Below are 20,526 nucleotides of genomic sequence, written 5' to 3'. Positions count from 1 at the left end.
TCTTGTTTCCAGTTCTTTGCCACTATTGAGCTTACTCCTATTCTATGCTTTTAAAAATTGTTACAATTGTCCCACCTTTTTTTAAAATGTTGTTTCTAGTCTCCAGTTAAAAACATAAGAACAAAAAAAGTAACAAATAGTCCAGCATAATTAATCTAGACAATGTTTATGTCCAAAAAGTGCGTTTTTCTGTGCTTTGAATCTGTCCCCCCCTCTCTTTTGCCTTGGTGACATGGTTGTTCATTGTTTTGATAAGAATTTTTAAGTATATCAGAGTGGTTTTTCTTTACAATGTTGTTGTTATATATATATATACTCTTCCAGTTTATTTTACTGTGATAATTTATACTGCACAGGTTTCTGATACCATCTCTTTCCTCATTTTTTAGGGCAGAATAATATTTTAGTATGTTCATATGTCACAATTGAGACATCACATGGTCTATCGATCATTCCCATTAGATTCCAGTTTTTTGTTTTTCTTTATATTCCCCCCTTTAGCATAAGGAAGTTTATGAGTCTTCTTTTTATAGTATTACCCTCTGCTTTAATCTGATACATTTCTATGCCCCTCTGCATGTGAGTGTATATCTATATTTTCAACTTCTCTGTCCACTTCAGATAAGAATGAGTTTAATGTCCTAGTCCCATCTCTTCTTACTAATTGTGTATTCTTTTGACTCCGTTTATGAAAGATAGTAATAATGATACAAATGGGCACTTTATCTGAAACTTAGTTGCCTGGGACACTGAAAGAATTATTTGCCAAGGGTAACACATCTGGAGTGTGTCAAGAGTGTAGACTTGAGGGGGCAGCTGGGTAGCTGAGTGGATTTTGAGCCAGTCCTAGAGACGGGAGGTCCTGGGTTCAAATTTGGCCCTCAGGTGCTTCCTGGCTGTGTGACCTTGGGCAAGTCTCTTAATCCCCTTTGCCTAGCCTTAACTATTCTTCTGCCTTAGAACCAATATACAGTATTGATTCTAAGATGGAAGGTAAAGGTTTATTATTATTTTTTTAAAGAATAGACTTGAACTCAGGTTTCAGTTCTAAGAAGAAAGATAGGAAATAGAATGTCTCATATGGGGAATAGCAGAAAGGTCAGTTTAGATAAACTGTATATTGTAGAACAGTTAGCTGAGTTGTATAGTACTGGAAGAATATAATAAGGTTGAAGAAGTAGACTAGGTACAGGTTGTGAGAAATGATGATTCCTTTGACAGAAACAGAGAAGTTTGAGGAGAGATGAGTTTTTGCAAAAGATAATGGGCAGGAGCAGCTGAGTGGCTCAGTGGATTGAGACTAGAAACTAGAGACTAGAGGTCCAAGGTTCAAATCTGACCTCAGATACTTCCTAGCTTTGTGACCTTGGGCAAGTCACTTAACCCCCATTGTCTAGCTCTCACTGCTGTTCTGCCTTAGAACCAATGCACAGTGTTTATTCTAAGACAGAAGGTAAGGATTTGGGGGGTGGGGTGGAGATAATGGGGATGGGGCAGCTTGATAGCTCAGTGGATTGAGAGCCATGGCGGGAGATCCTAGGTTCAGATGTGGCCTTTTGCCACTTCCTAGCTGTATGATCCTGGGCAAATCACTTAACTCCCATTGCCTAGTCCTTAACGCTCTTATGACTTGGAACCAATTCTTAGTATTGATTCTAAGACAGAAGGTTAGGGCTTTCTTTTTCTTTCTTTTTTTTTTTTAAAGGATTTCTAGTTTAGATTCTTGAATTTATATCTATATATATGCTAATAATTTGCATGGAAATGAAAATTAAATCCATGAGAACTAAAGAGGTCATCAAGTGACAATGAAGAAGGAGAATATAAGAGGATTTGGAACAGAATTTTAGGGAAAAACCTAAATTAGGGGGTATAATAATCCAACAAAGGAGATTGAGGAGCCATCAGAAAGGAGGACCAAGAGAGCATTAACAACAAAACCTAGAGGGCCCGGTGGTCTACATGTTGCAGAAGTGTCCAAAAAGAATAAAGAATTACAAAACTCACCAGTTTTAACAATTAAAGAGACCACTGGTGACTTTGGAGAGAATAGTTTCAGTTGAGTAATAGATAAGAACCTACCCAGACCCTTGTGATAGCATGTTGCTGCTCATTCATAACTACTTCATACTTCTCTTTTGCTTTTTGGGTTCATTGAAACTTTAATTTTTCAGAATTTGTGGCTTTCCATGACTCGTGGCCATAAAGTATCATTAGAAATATATTGATGTTAAAATGGTATGCTTTGATTCTGGGATAAGCATAAAGCCATTAAGCCGAACTTCCCAAAGCAATTCAACCTACTCTTCTCTTATTTAAATAAAGCCTTTGTTATCTAGGTATCTTCTGTGTCTAGCACTGTGCCTGGAATGTTGGTGTTCAGTAAATGCCTAAATTGAATTAAACCTGGAGTTTGTCTAAAATGTTTGTATTGTTGAATCAACTATTTGCATTATCTATTCCGTTTTGAAACTTGATAATTTTTTTTCTGTCATATGTTCCTCAGTGGATGAAAAGGGCTTGTCTTATTTTCATGCGGATGAATTTCAAATGGGCCAGAAGTAATAATATGACTCAGATCTAGAAGAAAGACAATAAAAAAGTTAACCATATGGCAATAATATAAGTGAATAAACCCCCCAATTTAGTGATAATCTTTTTAAAATTTGAATTTTACATAAATCTTTGAAGCTCAGAAACAGTCAACTCTCTTTTTTAGTTTTTCATGGCACACTTTAGTTCAGATCTTAGAGCATACATTTCTAGGTAGCTGAATTTTATGGGCTATATCAGTTTTTAGGTGGCTGAACAATGGAGATCTTGTTCTTAGAGATTTTAGTCCTGTATAAACTATGGTAATGTCATTAACAAGTGACATTAGATTTTTAGAAGTGGTTGTATATATGTAATCTTATTGTCTATGGCCACAGTTAGATCCATTCCATGTACATATCCTACTTGTACAATGTAGGAACTGCTTCATTTTTTTGTCTTTGTAGTAGAGGACCTGGAACATAGTGCTTAATAAATGCTTGTTGACTGAGAAGCACGGTATGTTGTCAGAAGGATTTAGGATTAGAAAAAGAAATGGGCTAGTCATGTGGCAATTTTGAGAAATAATGGATGGACGACCAATTTATTGGTAACGTCACTGTTATCAGAAGATTTATGTGGATGTCTCTGGCACTTTACTTGAATCTTTTGTGAAGAATTTAAAATTCCTTTCTACATGTACCTAGGGCAGTAAATTAAAGACAGGCTTTATTTTGTATATACCACCTATTTCTATTTTCTGCCCACTCTCTTCTTCCTTCTAAAAATAAAATCCTGCACTCTCACTCCACAGTTACAACTCCTGTTAAGCACACATTTATAGCATCCAACTTTTCGTCTTTCTTTGTCATCTCTACCAAATAGGAATCAATTAATTCAGAAAGTCAGGAAGCATTTTGTGACTTGGTAACTGATGCTTCTTGTCCCAGAAGTGACAGGATACTCTGGTTAGTCCAGACCATGAAAGAGTGACTTGATTAAGACCCCCAAATTTAGTTTTTCTTCCTTCTTATTACCACAGAATTGTTCAGTTTATTGCTATTTCATATGCTAGGTATTACATAAACTTTCCTTTACTGGTGATTTAAAGCGTTTGCATAAAGCAACACTGCCATCTGGTGTTGAGAACCTAATAAAAAAAAGAAGCTGACTTCTTTTAAATTATTTAATTACAATAACATATTTAGTTTAGAGTATTTCTGGAATATGTTAGGGAAATTAGCAGTAATAACAATATAAGGTACAGATAAATACTTATTTTGGTATTAAAATGTTATTTCATGTATTTTAAGTGAAGAAAAATTACACAGGCTTCTGCAGGCTCAAAATATCATTCAAGAATCTTCTTTGTTGTGATTAATTCTTCTGAGAGTCACTTCTCTACCATTCTTTAAGGGGGAAAAATAACTTGAAGAAATCAGATTGTTATTAACTTTATAAAACAAAACCAACATTCTCCTTCCTTTTCTTTCATAATTGATGTGTCATTTTTCATCTCATTTTGAATACAAATCGTAATTTCTTTTGCCTGTGTTTTTTCTTCACAAGCACGCCTTTCATATAATGATAGAGGTAAGATGCATTGCTGTTTTTGTTATGGTTGTGACCTTTTTTTATTTTGTGAGTACATACTTAAAATATTTTATTTGGGGATTTTAGTTGCTTTATTGTGCATCTTTCATAGTTCAAAAATTGTAAAATTCATTTTCACCCATAACTTTTAATGTTAAAAATATGGTTAATTTTATCCATATATACTTTTGTCATTTAAGAGTTCACTAAAATTACACATATCTATAATATACTTCTAACCTGTTGCAACAAATGAAGCTAATTAAAAAAATTAATGAAAACAAAGTTAATTTTAGTTTTCCTTTCCTCAAAATTCTCTTAACTACTTTTGAGAAGTATAATTTGCCCAAATCCAACTTTTTAGCATGTCACTAATCACTTATTTTTAAGTTGCTGTCCCTTTGATTCAATGAATATCATAGATTATTGACTTAAAGCTAAAAGGGGCCACAAAGATAACCTTGTCCAACTTACTCACTTTACTGGTTAGGCTTAGTGACTTGTGCAAGGTCACTTATGTAAAAAGTGGATTAAAGATCTGAACCCAGATTCTCAAATTCCAAATCCAGCACACTTTCAATTATGCCTCATTGTCTCATTACTTTCTCTCTATCCCTATCCCCTTCACCTTCTGTCAGTATCAATTCTAAGACTGAGGAGTGGCAAGGGCTAGGCAATCAGGATTAAGTGACTTGCCCAGGATCACAAAACTAGGAAGTGTCTGAGGCCAGATTTGGATTTAAGTCCTGGTGCTCTATCTGCTGTGCCACCTAGTTTCCCCTTAGTCTAATTAACTTTCAACTTCTAGTCCATATTTTCAAGTTTTGTACTGCTTTAGTAAAACTAAAGAATTTGTGGTAATTAGTTGTTTTTGCTATTTATTTTGGAAATTAGTCCTAAACAAGACCCACAGTACCCTAAATAAAGAGGTGACAATAACTTATTCCTCTATTAACTAAAATACTGATGGAACAGAAAAATTAACTCAAATTCTACCAAAGCAGAGCTTTAATTTTTGAGAGGGCAAGATGAATCTGGAAAGGGAGACATATTTAGTCAGCATCCGCTTTAAATCCTGAAAATAACAAAAATTTCAGAGGAATTGAGAACCAGGGTAGGGAATTTACAGGTATTCATAGAATTTAGAGTTGTGCTTAGAGATTCTCTACCTGCCCATTTTTGGCAGTGAGAAAACTGATACCACAGAGGAGAAGTGGTTTGCCAAAGTCTTATAGCTATAATATAGTAGAGGGGATATTGAAACCCAGATGGGTGGGCTTCACATTCTAGACTCTTCCTACACCCTATAATTGTCTTGAAAAAAGTGAGGTTTTTTTTTTTGTTTGTTTTGTTTTTGCATGACTAGATTAAACCTTGTTTCATGTGCTGCTGCCTGAATGCTGTTGGCAGGTGCACATGTTAATTCAGAGTTTGATTGAATTTAGGTAGGTTTTTTTTTCCAACCAAATTTTAAAAGTATATGCATACATATATGTGTATCTATATAGATTTCTACTTTCAGTTGCAGAAATAGAGTGTCCTTTCCAGGTGAAAGTTTTTGTTTTTGTATATACATTGCAAAATTGTGGTTCTCTATGAATTTTGAAAGGCCATTTGCAATGTGGTATACATAAAATCCTAAGTATAAATCGATATATTTTATATTACCAAAAATACTTCATATATTACTGAAGAGCATCAATGGATCCAAAGAATGTTAGGGCTTAAAAAGATCTTATAAATATCATCTTGTCTAACTTCTTTTATTTTAAACAGAAGGAAACTGAGGCCAAGCGATGTGGAATGAGCCAGTGGTCATATAGAAATTGTTGACTTTTTTTCCCTCTTTTCGCAGTCTAGGATATATAATTAATTCTAATAGGGAGAATAATGGAATTAATGGCATAATTCATACTGAGAGGTCCCTTGACCTTTTAAACAATCATCCATTGATTTACAGCTACCTATATTACATTCTAAGCCACATCCTAGAATGTTTACATTTTAAAATGAATACATGAAGTCAGTATTAAATTTTTTAAAGTATTGCAGAATTATTCATTTTTAACCCCATAATTTTCATATGTTGAATGACATGTAATCCAGGGTCACATTTTATTGTTATAGTTGATTCGGTGTTCTACTGTTAACATACTCTGTTGGTTACTTCCTAGAACTTTTAGAGGAATTTCATGTGTTTGTAGTTCCTCATTTTGTAAACTAGATTGGCTCAGTCTTTGAAAACTAGTTAGCCTTACTTTTAATCAGTTTTGGTCTTATTGTTGGTAATAAAATTGATAGAGCTGAATCATATGGAAAGGAGAGGTGGTAGTAGTGGTATCGTTAGAAAATTAGCCTAGATTTTGACTAATTTAAAAGGGATAGGAAATGAACTTAACATGTGTTTCGGACCTTAAGACAGGGTTGGTGAAGTATTGGCATGCACACCCAGCTGGCGTGGAGAGCTGCTCCATTCCCCCTCTGCCAGCCACTCAAAGTGAGCACTTCCTCCTTCTGCTTTCTGGGGGTAATCCAGGGGCTCACAGGCAACTGGAAGTTGCATTTTGGGCATGTGAACTTGAAAACCTTTGTCAGTGCTGCCTTAAGAAAACTTAGAAGTTTAGCAAGAAATTGGGGGTAGGAGGAAGTTATTTAGCAAAATCTTTTTAAATATAGAATTTAAAATGTATTAAAAGTTTCTTAAGATGTACATTTCTTAAAAATAGAGCACCCATGGGGGCAGCTGGGTAGCTCAGTGGATTGAGAGCCAGGCCTAGAGACGGGAGGTCCTAGGTTCAAATCCGGCCTCAGACACTTCCCAGCTGTGTGACCCTGGGCAAGTCACTTGACCCCCATTGCCTACCCTTACCAATCTTCCACCTATAAGTCAATACACAGAAGTTAAGGGTTTAAAAAAAAATTAAAAAAAAATAGAGCACCCAAAAAACTTCTTAATAATATAAGAAATTTGTGGGAGTAGAAAACCTTTGCTTTTAACAACTTCTGGAGTGCCTAGTAGGCCCATTGTTAAACTGGGAAAGGTATAGTCAGAATGATTTATAGATATAAACTATTGAGACTAGAAAACTTGGTGTTTAACTTCAGATCCATAGCATTCTTTCTCTATGATGTACCATCCTTTTTGTTTTAAGTCTTTTCTTTAATTTTCTTTAATTTCCAAGAGGCTCCTGATCTAATCAGGGCTCCCTTTCTAGTTCATCCATACTTAATATAAGGATCTGTTATTTCAATGGTGTAGTACTTCTTTATGTCTTAATATTGTGAATTATAACTAAAAACTTTTATCACTAACTGAGCAACAGTGAGCCTTTCCCAGCTTAGGTTGGCCAGGCTGCTCATGTCTATAGTTTTCTTTTTCTCTAGAAATCATATTTCCTCAAAAAATTCTTACCTGACTTACACATTCAGTGATTCTTTTGAACTTAAGGCATTGTTATCATCTGTTCTGGTAACATTGGAGGTGGGAAAGAAAAGAAAATTTAATTTACACTAGCTATGAAATAATTAGATTAGAAAGAATCATAAAAGTTCTTTTAATTTATTCCCTTATCTTAGAATAGAATTTGATTTAGAGTAGAATTTCATCTTGGAAAAATTATTGTTTGCTCATGTTCAGGAAAGAAAATCTTAAACTGTCTTGTTAAAAAATGTTCCTAAGCCTTCCACTTTGGGGTGTGGTAGAAGGAGAAGGATTTAAAATGTTCTAAATAGGAGCATCAGTAGTCTTCTTGTGTGCAGTCTTCTAAGCTACATGTGCCCTGAAATAGTAATTGCAGGCCTTCGGGATTATGAAGGAAGGAAGGGGAAAAAAAGGGAGGAACCACAGATAGGTGCTTTTAGGAAACAGTTGCTTTAGATTAATACTCCGTGCTATCAGTTAGTTGTTTCTTCAATCCTGATATCTAGCTTAAATCCCTTTTATACTAAAATTTATTCTGTCTTGCTCTTTACACGAAAAGTAAACAACTACATTCATATACTTAGAAGCTGTTGATAAAGACCTTCTCCCTTGGTCTTCCCTTTTTGAGGCTAAATTAATGAATTACTTTATTTTTTCTTTACAGTAATTTGAATCTAATCATCTTAATCATTTCATCTGGTTTCTTTATAGCCCCTCCAAGTTTTCCACTTAGTTATTTTAGCTATAGGTACCAAAGTAAGTACAATATCATATTAAGGGATACTTTGGAATGAAGGAAGATTGCTTGGTGATCTAGGGCTGGCCTTGAACCTTCAAAGGTTCAAATCTTGCCTCTGCTACATACTGGCTATGTGACCTAGTCACTTAGGAGTGCATTAAGCAACTCTTTATAAGTTTTGGAAAAAGTACTGACTTAACATTGGTAGAAGGAACTTCTTAACCTAGGCATTCTCTCTACTCATGAAAGCACAGGTCTTTGTCCCTATCAGTGTATTTGTATAACATGTTTCTCCAAGTATCCATGACTTATTTTGTGTGGACATACTCTTTCTACTAATCATAGGTTTTAATGATTTATTTTACCTGAAAAATTTCACCACATCACCAAAGCCAACCTTCTAAGGTTGAGCTCACCAGATTTAACTAGGCTGGTCCTAGGATGGTAGACATATAGTTCGAGTCCATACACAAAACTTATTTATATTCAGCTTGATTGAAATTTTCTTTTCTTTACATCTTGTGATTTAATGTTTACAAATCCTTTCTTTCCAACAGTGGTATAGTATAATGTATTGGATACTAGATTTGGAATCAATGAAACTTGGCTGTAGATCTGTATGGCACAGTGACCAGGTGATCATGGGCAATCCAGCCAAGTGGCAACCATTTTGAGTCTTTAAAATAAGTCCTCTGGTATGTCTAGTATTTCACAGGGTTGCTGTAGTGCTCCAATTAGGCAATGCATGTAAAGTATTTTGTAAACCTTGAAGATTTATATAGAAGTCATTTATTAAGTCCTACACTGATGACTCATTGTGACATAGAGGTGACCCTGGGTTCTAAAAGGCTATGGCAGCGAGTACAAATCCTCATTGGGTCTCTACCATACTCAGAAGAAAGGCTTTGAGAATGGGCCTGGCAACCAATTATGTCTGCTTTCCAAAGACCAGCCTAACTGATTAAGAAGAATCTTATTACCAGTGTGCTGGTCACTTCATGATGAATTCCTTGGCCTTGACAACTGATGAAATAAAGAAAAACTACAAAACAGTAGTAGTCTTCTTTCATTTATACCATGACAAAAAAGCAATAGAGATAGGAAGTGGTTGCTAAAAATACAGTTTTTAAGCTGTCTCTAGAAATTAATGTAATTGTTAGTATGTGATTCTTGTCCAGAGACCAGGGAGTGTACATTCTATTGTAGTTGAATCATATCAGTCAATCTCACCATCCTATCTTATCAATCTTGACTGTAAAGTAAGTCAGAAAGCAAAGGAAACTTGCAACTAAATGGGAGGATGACTCACATCCTCGGAGATTCAAATAAACAAGTCCACAGAATAGGTTTTCTTGTTACTTGACAAACATTTATTAAGCACTTGCTGTGTGTGATGAGACCCTGTGTTAAACACTAAGAATACAAAGAAAGGCTGAAGTAGTCCCTATCCTTAGGGAACTCACATTCTACTGAGGGAGACAAATATGGGCATGTAGAGATATGTATAGAGTAGATGTGTAAATTGTAATGATAATTGTGATGTAGGAGTAATTAGCTTAGTTAGAAATGCAGTGTAGTCAGCTAGAGAGTTTAAAGAAGAAGATTTGAGGTACTAGGGTGCTTTAAGAGATTTCAATGGACCTTGATGAGGTCAGAGATAGAGAATTTTTGGAGGGTGCCTTGAGGACATCTGTTGAGTAACAGCAGCTCCATTTCTTCTGGGAGAGAGACTGAGATGGTGGTTGTTCCTGACTTTCCTCTCAAATCAGCCTTGGAGAGTTTGTAGAAGAGTTACAATATCTAAATCTGATCTAAAATTGAAGAGCTGTTTGGATCAGAGAACAGAAGAGCTTACTGAGATGCTACTCAGAGTTCCTCTGGGTCCACCAGAGAACGCTGCTTGGAGAAACAACTTCCAACTCAGATTATCAAAGTTGATCTTTGGCCAGAGGGAAAGGAGGATATCTATAATGTTAAGTTAATATTTTGGTTTTGGAAATAGGTTTAGTAAGATAGAATTATAATTTAGTTAGCAGTGTAGATATAAGAAGGATTACCATTTGGTAATCATCGAAGAATTCCCATGAGGGAAAGATTTGGTGGGAAACTTAATGTAAAATTATGTCAATAGGGAATCCTTTATAAATACATACTTTCCTTTACTTCCTTTTACTTTCCCTTTATATAATTAATAGTTACAATAAATAAGGTTTTTTTTTTGATAACTGGCCTGAAAAAGATTTTTTTTCTACAACTGTCTGGAGGCCATATATTTTCCAAAAGTCAAATTTGAGAACCTGTTCACACCTGACACAACTATTGGTATCATCAATATACCAATAACTAATAAGGGTCAATAACCCTTTACAACAGATGGAAGGTCATCTTAAAGTAAAAGGTACCAGCAGGTAGCCTGTGGAACTAGAGGGATAGTGTATAGTGACAGGAGGTATAAAGAAGGGGAGGAAATCCTAATGAGTTACCCTCGACAGACAAGGGAGACTTAGGAAGGTTGGAAGGTTTGGGGAAAAGATGAGTTCCATTTTGGATCTAGTTTGAAATGTCTTAAAGGCAATTGACTATGTGTTGTTGAGGAATAGCAAAGAAATTAGAACAGGATAGGTAAATTTGACAGTGTTAGAACAGGATAGGTAAATTTGACAGTCTTCAGCATAAAGATGGCCATTAAATTGCTGGGTACTGAGAAGATCACTAAGTGAAATAGGGTGGAGAGGGGGAAGAGAAGATGTTCCAAGACAGAATCTGGTGGTACATTATTTTTAAAAGGTGTGATATGAATGAGGATTCTTGTGATATGGATGAGCAAAGGAGACTGAGAAGGATTGGTCAGATGGTAGCAGAAGAACCAAGAGAGAATGGTGTCCCCAAATCCTAGAAAGATGAGAGTAATTGAGGAGGACTGAATGATTATTAATGTCAGCGTTTGAAGAGAAGTCAAGGAGAATGAAGGGTGAGAAAAGACCGCCAGATTTGGTAACTAAAACATCATTGGAAACTTTGGAGAGAGCAGTTTTGCTAGAATGATAAGGCTGGAGTAGAAGTTATAAGGGGTTAAGAAAAGTGCAAGAGGAAAGAAAGTAGAGATACCTATTGTAGATGACCTTTTCAAGAAATATTTCAAGAGTATTCAGACACTGGGCATAGCTAATTTAAAGGCATTGGAGATGGAAAATGGGAGTGTTGTACACAAGGAACAGCAAGTAAGTGAGTTGGTCAACCTGTATTACAATACTCCTAAGAAGAATTTGCTAAGAGATAACTATGACTAAAGGTTATATGCAAACATCTTTTAAAAAGGATGAGGAGGTAGAGACATTCTTTTTTTTTTTTTAACCCTTACCTTCTGTCTTGGAGTCAATACTGTATATTGGCTCCAAGGCAGAAGAGTGGTAAGGTCAAGTGACTTGCCCAGGGTCACACAGCTGGGAAGTGTCTGAGGCCAGATTTGAACCTAGGACCACCTGTCTGTAGCCTGGTTCTCAATCCACTGAGCTAACCAGCAGTCCCTACCCAGATAGAGACATTCTAAGAAAAATTTGATATAAAGTCTTCAAAATTAAATTGGCATACATTAAACTGTGTAATGACTTCCATGCAAACTAGGCACAGGAAAGGCAACAAAAATCATTTTGGTAAATACATTTCAGGAATGAGAAACAAGATGTAAAAGACTTGAAAGATAGTATAAAAGACCATACCTACATTTCAGGAATACCTTTCTTTAATCAATGCTTGGAGTAGCTGTAAATAGCAAGAATCAGATAATACAAACAATTATCATATTTTGACAGATAAGAAATGATCATTACTCTATTTATGATCAGACCACTGTTTAGTGAAAATAGAGATATCAGAATCATTACCAAAGAAGAAGAAGGAACACATATGAGGCTAAGAAATAATGCGCGGTTCAGGAAACTTCAGCCTGATCTATTTAAACAAGGTATTAATGACCAAAAAATGGGAAGTGGGCAAAAGGGTAGATATTGAAACACTGTTTCTATTTTCTAATGAAATTTAACCAGTATAAATCAGTTGTCACAATTAGCAGACTACAAGAACCTAGAAACTGCCTCAGCCAGTAAACATTTAATCTCTGCTAAGTGGAGAGATTTGGTACCCACAGGCAATACCGGTTTAGAATACAGATTTGTTTGTAAAATCTTGCAGAAGGTTATGGAAGATTATGAGCAGTCTCACTTCATAAGACATTGAGAAATCAGTAGAGAGAAAAACAAGTTGTCAGAAAACTTGGCAAGAGGTTCAACTAAGGCAGATAATCCAGAAGGCACTTAAGGATGAAATTGGAAGGGGTGCAACACAGAAAAAAAATGTAAAAGCCTTGTCAAGATTTCTGTGGCAAATTTTCTTCATCAATGGCAGTAAAGCCACCACATTTGAACTCATGATAGCTCTGATAAAATCTTAACATCATTGTAAGGAAGTGGAAATTACCCTGAAAAAAAATATGAAAATTGCAGCTGTACTGAACAAAGTGTATGTAGAGGAAATTCTTTCTAAGGGCACTACAGTTTTAAGGGGTTTGACAGATTGATTCTCAAGATACATGAGAGTGGGGAAAGATAACATGATGCTTAGGGAAAAAGTCATTTACCTTACCATTACCAAAAAAGGCTGCTGAGGAAATAACTGCTGATTCATTTGCCTACTTTCCCATCTCTCTAAAAACTTTATGAGAACAACCTAACATGTTTTGGAGGCATCTTTGAACAAATGAGAGGGGACCAAGTAGATTTTTGCAAATGATAGTTTCTGACAAACTGCTTCTTTAGAAGTATATTATACTATAGTGTAGGAAAGGTATACTATAGAGCAGGTGTCGGCAATGCTAACTTAAAAGGCTTTCTCCCAAGAACACTATCTACATCCAGAGAAAGAATTGTGGGAATAGAAACACAGAAGAAAAACAACTGCTTGATCACATGGTTCAATGGGGATATGATTGGGGATGTAGGTCTTGGTCAATGACACATGTAAAACCCAATAGAATTGCTCATTGGCTATGGGAGGAGGTGTGGGAGGAGGAGAGGGAAAGAACATGAATCATATAACCATGGAAAAATATTCTAAATTAATTAAGTAAATAAATATATTTAATTAAAAAAAGGCTTTCTCCCAAGCCTTTTAAAGCCTTTTAAAAAAAGACATCTCCCATGTGTCACAGTTCCTACACTTGAAAGATGTAACAGATAAATTTGTTTGATGACTATCTGATTTTTATTTTCAAATGAAGCATAATCTAGGGAGTTTTATCTTTCCTAAAGTTTACTACTGTCATGGAAGATGTCCAGCCCAGAGGCTAAATAAAAGGGTCTCTATCAATGAAGGCTTCCAAATGCTTCTCTTTGCAGATAACCTTGTGCTGGCTACTTGAAGTTTGGAAACTGCATTACTTATTATGTGACTCACAATTATGTCTCTAGTTTTTGTTTATTAACCATAAAATACGGGGCAGCTGGGTGGTTCAGTGGATTGAGAGCCAGGTCTAGAGATGAGAGGTCCTAGATTCAAATCTGCCCTCAGATACTTCCTAGCTATGTGACCCTGGGCAAGTCACTTGACCCCCATTGCCCAGCCCTTACCACTCTTCTGCCTCAGAACCAATACAGAGCATTGATTCCAAGATGGAAGGTAAGGATTAAAAAAAAAAAACAACAAACAAAAAACCATAAAATAACTTTGACTTTTTAAAAGAAGGTACCTTAAGGGCTTTGTAGTGGAATGTCTTTTATATACATTTTGGGGTCATGTGCTATTCCTTGAGGGTCCTAACAGTAGAGATGGCTCTGTTCAATGAATCTATGATTATTACTTTAAAGCAAGACATGAAACAAGGAAACAAGCTAGCTATAGATGTTTGTCACTGTCTCTGAGGATGTCGAGCATAGATTCTGTGTAGAGAAGGAGTCTTTGTAGGGAATGGCTGGCGAGACATGTTACGTGGTTGGCTGGATTGTCCATCAGGTTGGTCCTTTCTAGATTGGCACTATTGATAAACAGTGAGTTGAGGGCAGAAATGAGTAGTAGAAAAAGGATATGCTGAGTTGCCAACCTTTATGAAATTTCCCAGTACTTTTAATGAATAGATTTATCCATAAAACAATTATTCGTCTTTGTATTATTTTGGTGATGCTCTATGACTATGAATCATGGACCAATGCAATCTTAGTACTTAAGGTGCAGTTCAATACAGGAAAATGACAGCTATATAAGTAGGATGCAGTATATTGAAGAATTGTAACAGAGAAGTGAAGTAAAGGATGTCCTCAGAGGGTTATAAGACTAGAAAAGGAGATAGGTCACTTGCATGACAAGAATGAAGGTTAGTGGATAGGCCCACATAATTTCAAAAAGTTTAGAAAAAAGCCTCCAGACATTTGTGTGGAACCTCTGTATAAGATTTTTGGGAAGTCATGGACAAGGATAACATGAGACAAGAAGGTATGAATGGGTTACAATCTGTACTGGTAGAAATAGTATTTGTATACTGGCACTCTGGATTCATGAAGGTATATATTAACATCACTTTGATGTTTGTCATACAATAGCATTGTCCCCATTTTGCAGATGAAGAAAATGAATTCAGAGTATTTAAATGATTTGCCTGTGGTCACACACTTACTGCTGTGCGACTCTAGACTAGTCACTTTTTAAAAAAATTGTCATTTGTGTTATTTAGTCAGGTTATTATTTTTTAATGAATACATTTCTATTTTCTCATTTATTTTCAGAGTTTAACTTTGTGGTATGTTGCTTATTCAGGCTATTATAATTATTCTCTAATTATTTGTAGGATCCAGGACCACCCCCACCATCTCCATTACTGGGCTTGAAGCCCCTACAGTTATTGGAAATAAAAGCTAGGGGAAGATTTGGTTGTGTCTGGAAAGCTCAGTTACTCAATGAGTATGTGGCTGTCAAAATCTTTCCAATACAGGTATGTTACCTTTTGTTTTCAGTCCTTCATATGTTATTTCTAAACACATGTAACTTCAGGATAGTCTGTGCAACTCAGAAATGGTCTGGAAACAAGAGTTTTAATTTACAAGGTGGTTTGACCCTGAGTTGTCTGAAGGCACTTGTCTAGCATTCCTGTTTGTTACCTTATCTAGAAAATTCAGCTTGCAGGACTAGCCTTCCTCTATTTTGTAGTGAGAAGAAACTTACAAAGATTTGTTTTTTAGTTCTCAGCTAATAAAAAGTGTTAAGTGAAAATGATGCCCCCAATATATCTTGTTGTCTTGGTAATTAGATTTCTTTTCCAATGAGATGTGTAATTATAGTCCAGAAAAGCAAACAATTTAAAGAGAGTAGGTTGACTTTCAGGGAAATAGCCATTTTGAATTTAAATGTCAGACTAAAATTTAATTCAACAAATCCTTTTTAAAATGTCTTCTGTGTGCATGGATGCTTGTTGTAAGGGATGCCAAGATGAATAAGATACCTTACTATCTGTTCCCTTTTGTGCTTTAACCAAGAAGAAGCAAACAATCCTTACAGAATCATTCAGCCTTAGATTCTTCTGTTAATGATGGAAAATGGCAACTATAACATTCTCTTACAACTTCTAATAATTTGCTTACTACTTTAAAAATTGTTCTTGTCCTTTATGTATTATACTGAAACTCCTGATTTATCACCAGTAGAATCATTCCTTTATAATCTCATCCAAGAAATGATAATCTCAAATAGTCAGTGCAGAAGTAACTTTTAGAGTCTCCTGTGACTTACTTCTATTGGTGACTAAGGGCATATTGTGACAGCCATTCAGCTGTCTTGGCCACAAGAGAGAATGAATGCTAATTCTCAAATATAGAAAAGGAACCTGGGACTATATTATCACTCTGTTTGGTCCACCTGAGATAATAGACTTCAAGTTTGCCACCTATGTTAATAGCCAGAATTTGAGATGGAATATATCTTTCATTCAGTATCTTTGTTTTAATCCAGAGTATCCTAAAGGTCTTAGTATTTATTATCTCAAGGTTTATCAAGTTATTGAAGACTAAAACTGCATGAAGACCTTTGGGACACTTTGGATTTCTCTTTTTTGGTCTTATTATCATCTCCCTCTTCTCAATATCTACTGAAAATATGGGGAAATGTATCACATTTAAAAAATATTAACAGTCATACCACTCACAGTCTGGGCTGAGAAGGCTGAAACTTGATCAGTCTCAGCCACATTCATAAATGTATGATCATGAGAATATTGGGATTTTCCTATGGGTAGCTTAAATTCACAGGTTTCCGCAATGACTGTGATCTTTTAAATGACCAGCTTAAGAAATGCTATAGCTAATGAAGCTATCCTTTTAGAGATAATACAAACTTAAATTTCATAAGTAAGGGGGCAGCTGGGTAGCTCAGTGGAGTGAGAGTCAGGCCTAGAGACGGGAGGTCCTAGGTTCAAATCTGGCCTCAGACACTTCCCAGTTGTGTGACCCTGGGCAAGTCACTTGACCCCCATTGCCTACCCTTACCACTCTTCTACCTATGAACCACTACACAGAAGTTAAGGGTTTAAAAGAAAAAAAAATTTCATAAGTAGATGTTAGGGATCGTTTTCATAATGAAATGGAGGTATACTATTTTTGATGCTTACTGAAATGCTGCCCCATCTGTTTTAATTTTGATGATTCAGGTAGTTATCAAATGAAACTAGGTAGGAATATAGTTTGTTAATTCCTTGGAAAGAAAAAAATGGTGATTTTTCTGTAAAATTGCATTCTAATTGAATCTTTCCTACTTAATCTCCAGAGACTTTGTGTGTCTAAAGCTCTGTAAATGTTAAAGCTCCACAAGAGTTATTGTTCTTTAAGGAAGATTATTTTGAATTAAGAATGATGGTTCCCAGACTTCATGCTGGTAGGCTACATATAGACTTTTCAGTACCATGTAGAAATATGTATCGGCATCCCAAGTATTTCTTTCATTTTGATTGATATGAAATTATTAATATAAGATTAATTTCTAGAGCATCTTAATAATTACTAATATACAATAGAAGCTATATTTTTCTTTAGCTCCAAATTAAAAAACACATGTATTAAACACCTACTAGGTGTTGGGTACTATATTAGAGTCCAGGGATAAAAAGGCAAAGATGAAATATCCCCTTATTGAAGGAACTTAATATTCTACACTACATCCTCTTTCTTCCTCTTTATCAAGCATACGCTTTTTTGCCAATGCATAATTGAAGCAATCAAGCATTTCCAATCACTTTTAAACTATGCATAGTTAGAGATACCTATTTTGCAGGTACTTGGAGTGCAAGACATCTACCTATGTCAGGATTTTGATAATCTTTTTGAAAGAGAAACTTTTTCAGTGCTAGCTTCATTTATTTTGGAATTTGTCCCGGAATTTTTAGCTTAGCAAAATACACATCTGTATCTTTTGCATTAAATTTTTTTCTCTCTTTCAGGACAAACAGTCATGGCAGAATGAATATGAAGTATATAGTCTTCCTGGAATGAAACATGAGAATATATTGCAATTTATTGGTGCAGAAAAAAGAGGCACCAGTGTTGATGTTGATCTCTGGCTAATCACAGCATTTCATGAAAAGGTAAACATTTCCAGCAATTCACTATTCTATCCACAGGGAGAAATGTCTTTGTCTCAGCAACTGTCCACTTCTAATGAATACATTTTAGGTTGCACTATCTCTTTGAAAAAGACTACAAGGGACATTCTGAAAATAGAAATATGGCAGGTGGTTTCCTAAAATTTATTTGAAAAAAGTTAATATTTTCCATAACATTTTACTAAAACAGTGATATTGGTATTGAAATATAGTATCATTAGCAAAAATTTGGAAATGGTATATGCTTTGTCATTTAGTGAATAGAGAAGAAGTAAAAAAAAAGCCTTTTGCCTCAATTTTCTTCTTACTCACATTTTGCCATTCTCCTCTTTCCATTTCCAGGTGACTTTATGATACAGCCAGTGGTTAATAATTTTCATCTATTATTTGTGAGTCATTTTGAGTGATTCTTTTTACTCAGAGTGATTTCTTCTCTTTGCTTCATGTTCTAGTCTGATGTCTAGAACATAGAACTCAGAAAAACTAGCTTCTTTGTTCTTACCTCTATCACTGACTTGCTGTTAGTTAGTCAATAAGCATTTATTAGGTGCTGATTCTCTGTCAGGAACCGTGCTAAGTGCTGGGAATACAAAGAAAGGCAAAAGCAGTCTCTGCTGTCATGGAGCTCATGGTCTGTTGGGGGAGACAATTTCTGGTTGAATTATGACAAAAATACTTGATGGACTTTCTTCTCAGTTTCACCACATATACAGTAGGAAAAACATTATCTGCTCTTTAACTCATAAAGATTCTGTGATTATATATAAAAGGGTATTTGCAAAATTGTTCACTCTTTAGTGGTGAGCTGTTGTCCCTCTGTGATATTGTTTCCTCCTTTATAAATAGGCTTGTCCTTTTCATTCAAGAATTCTTTAATTCTCTCTAGAAATTATTGTTTTGAAAGTACAATATTATTAAATTGTAGTATTTCAAAATCAGCAGGGACATTCAAGGTTATCTAACTCAAATCCCTCTTTTTGGAGATGAGGAAACTAAATTCCAAAGAACTTATCATATAGTAAGTAATAAATGGCACAGCTGGAACTATAAACTTGCATTCTTCATTGTGAATGAAACATTTCTTCCATTAAACTGCCTTTGATTTTATATTTTTGAGTTGCTTGACTTAACATTTTAGGTATATCTTATCACCGCAAATAATAGTAACAATTTCCACTTTTATGTAATCCACTTAAAATATACATAATACTATATAACTTTTGTTTGTAAGTACTAATGGAAGAAATTGGTGGTTGCCCTCATAGAAGATATCAAAAGAATTGTCTTTTCATAGGTGTGGGTTGTCCCTCGATTAGGGCAGGTTGTTTCTCCTTGATGTCTTACTAGACAATTTTTATGAGATGTGGATGAAATTATTAATCACCATGTGGTTGTCCTTCCAGCAGAAAGTCTTTTCAAACTTAAATAGGTTGGTGTTAAAATAACAGAGGTGAGGTCCTGAGACCAGTACTTAAAATCCTTCCAGTTTGGTAAAATATGCCAGATGTGGCATTCTGTTGGTTTAGGCTCTGTGGTACTTCTATACAGAAGCAAGGCATCAGACTAGAACTAGAATAGATGTCCTTGTTTGCAAAATTTAGAAATCAGCGTGTTCCCAGATAATAGGCCAAATATTGGTATCTTTGATCACTAAAAGAACAAGGTATGTATGTGGAAACTTGAGAGAATTCAAACTATGCTAAAAGGATAATTTTCTAGATGTTGTTTGCTGAGATTACTTAGAAGATGCTCCACTTTTTCTACTTCTCAAGAGAAAAGAAAGAATGTTTTCATTTTAAAATAGATAAGTAAGAATGAAATAATTGATGGGGTTTAGCCTGGGTATTGCACTGGTATCACGAAATCATGCAGAATGAGAAGGCTGGAAATAGGGGATTGGGAGAAGTTTGCACAAATGGAGATCATGAATCCAACTGCATATTGACGTAAATGAAATATTTTTATTCTTTCCTCTTTCAGGGTTCATTAACTGACTTTCTCAAGGCCAATGTGGTTTCTTGGAATGAATTGTGCCATATTGCTGAAACTATGGCCAGAGGATTGGCATATTTACATGAAGATATACCTGGTTTAAAAGATGGTCACAAACCTGCCATATCACACAGGTAGATAAATCTGTATGATATTCCTAAGTAGTTTAGAGCCTTGTTATGTCTTCCTAAACTTCCCTTTTAGACAAAATCTGGTTTTGTAAGTAGTATTACAGAAAGCAGCTAATTTGTATTTGTTTTTTAAATTGGTTTTCAATTTTATTCAAAAGTATCTTGAGTTAACTACACATTAGCATTGTCAATGAATTTCAATTTCTTATTCCCAAGTTTGCTTTGAGAAATTCGGTAAATAACATGTATTTGCTTTGTTAAAAAAAGAAAGAGTTAGAAATTGGTATTTTAGCTTAATAAATATAAATTAGGAGTAATAGGATGCATTTAAGAAGGGAGACTGTAAACATTTCTAATTAATTCCCTAATAACCTGTATTGTCATATAAATATTTTCCCAGCTGAGTATCAAGAAAATCACAGATTGAACCAATATTGTCTCTGTAATAAATTGCCTTTTTCAGAAAAGAAAAGAGTACTTTGAC

General features: G+C 35.1%; 1 protein-coding gene across 1 annotated transcript in view; it reads left to right on the top strand.

Moving 5' to 3' along the window:
* ACVR2A (activin A receptor type 2A) overlaps positions 1-20,526 on the top strand; it is a 44,063-nt gene that overhangs the window by 12,747 nt on the left and 10,790 nt on the right. Inside the window, exons 4-6 of the mRNA XM_044669889.1 lie at positions 15,121-15,264; positions 17,758-17,901; positions 19,900-20,045. Coding sequence (XP_044525824.1) covers positions 15,121-15,264; positions 17,758-17,901; positions 19,900-20,045 — 434 coding nt within the window. The remainder of the gene's footprint in view (positions 1-15,120; positions 15,265-17,757; positions 17,902-19,899; positions 20,046-20,526) is intronic.

This window comes from Gracilinanus agilis, chromosome 3 (assembly GCF_016433145.1).
Source record: "Gracilinanus agilis isolate LMUSP501 chromosome 3, AgileGrace, whole genome shotgun sequence".
In the NCBI taxonomy this organism is placed as follows: Eukaryota; Metazoa; Chordata; class Mammalia; order Didelphimorphia; family Didelphidae; genus Gracilinanus; species Gracilinanus agilis.
The sequence above is the reverse complement of the archived record's forward strand: the minus strand, read 5'-3'. Positions and strand labels throughout refer to the sequence as shown.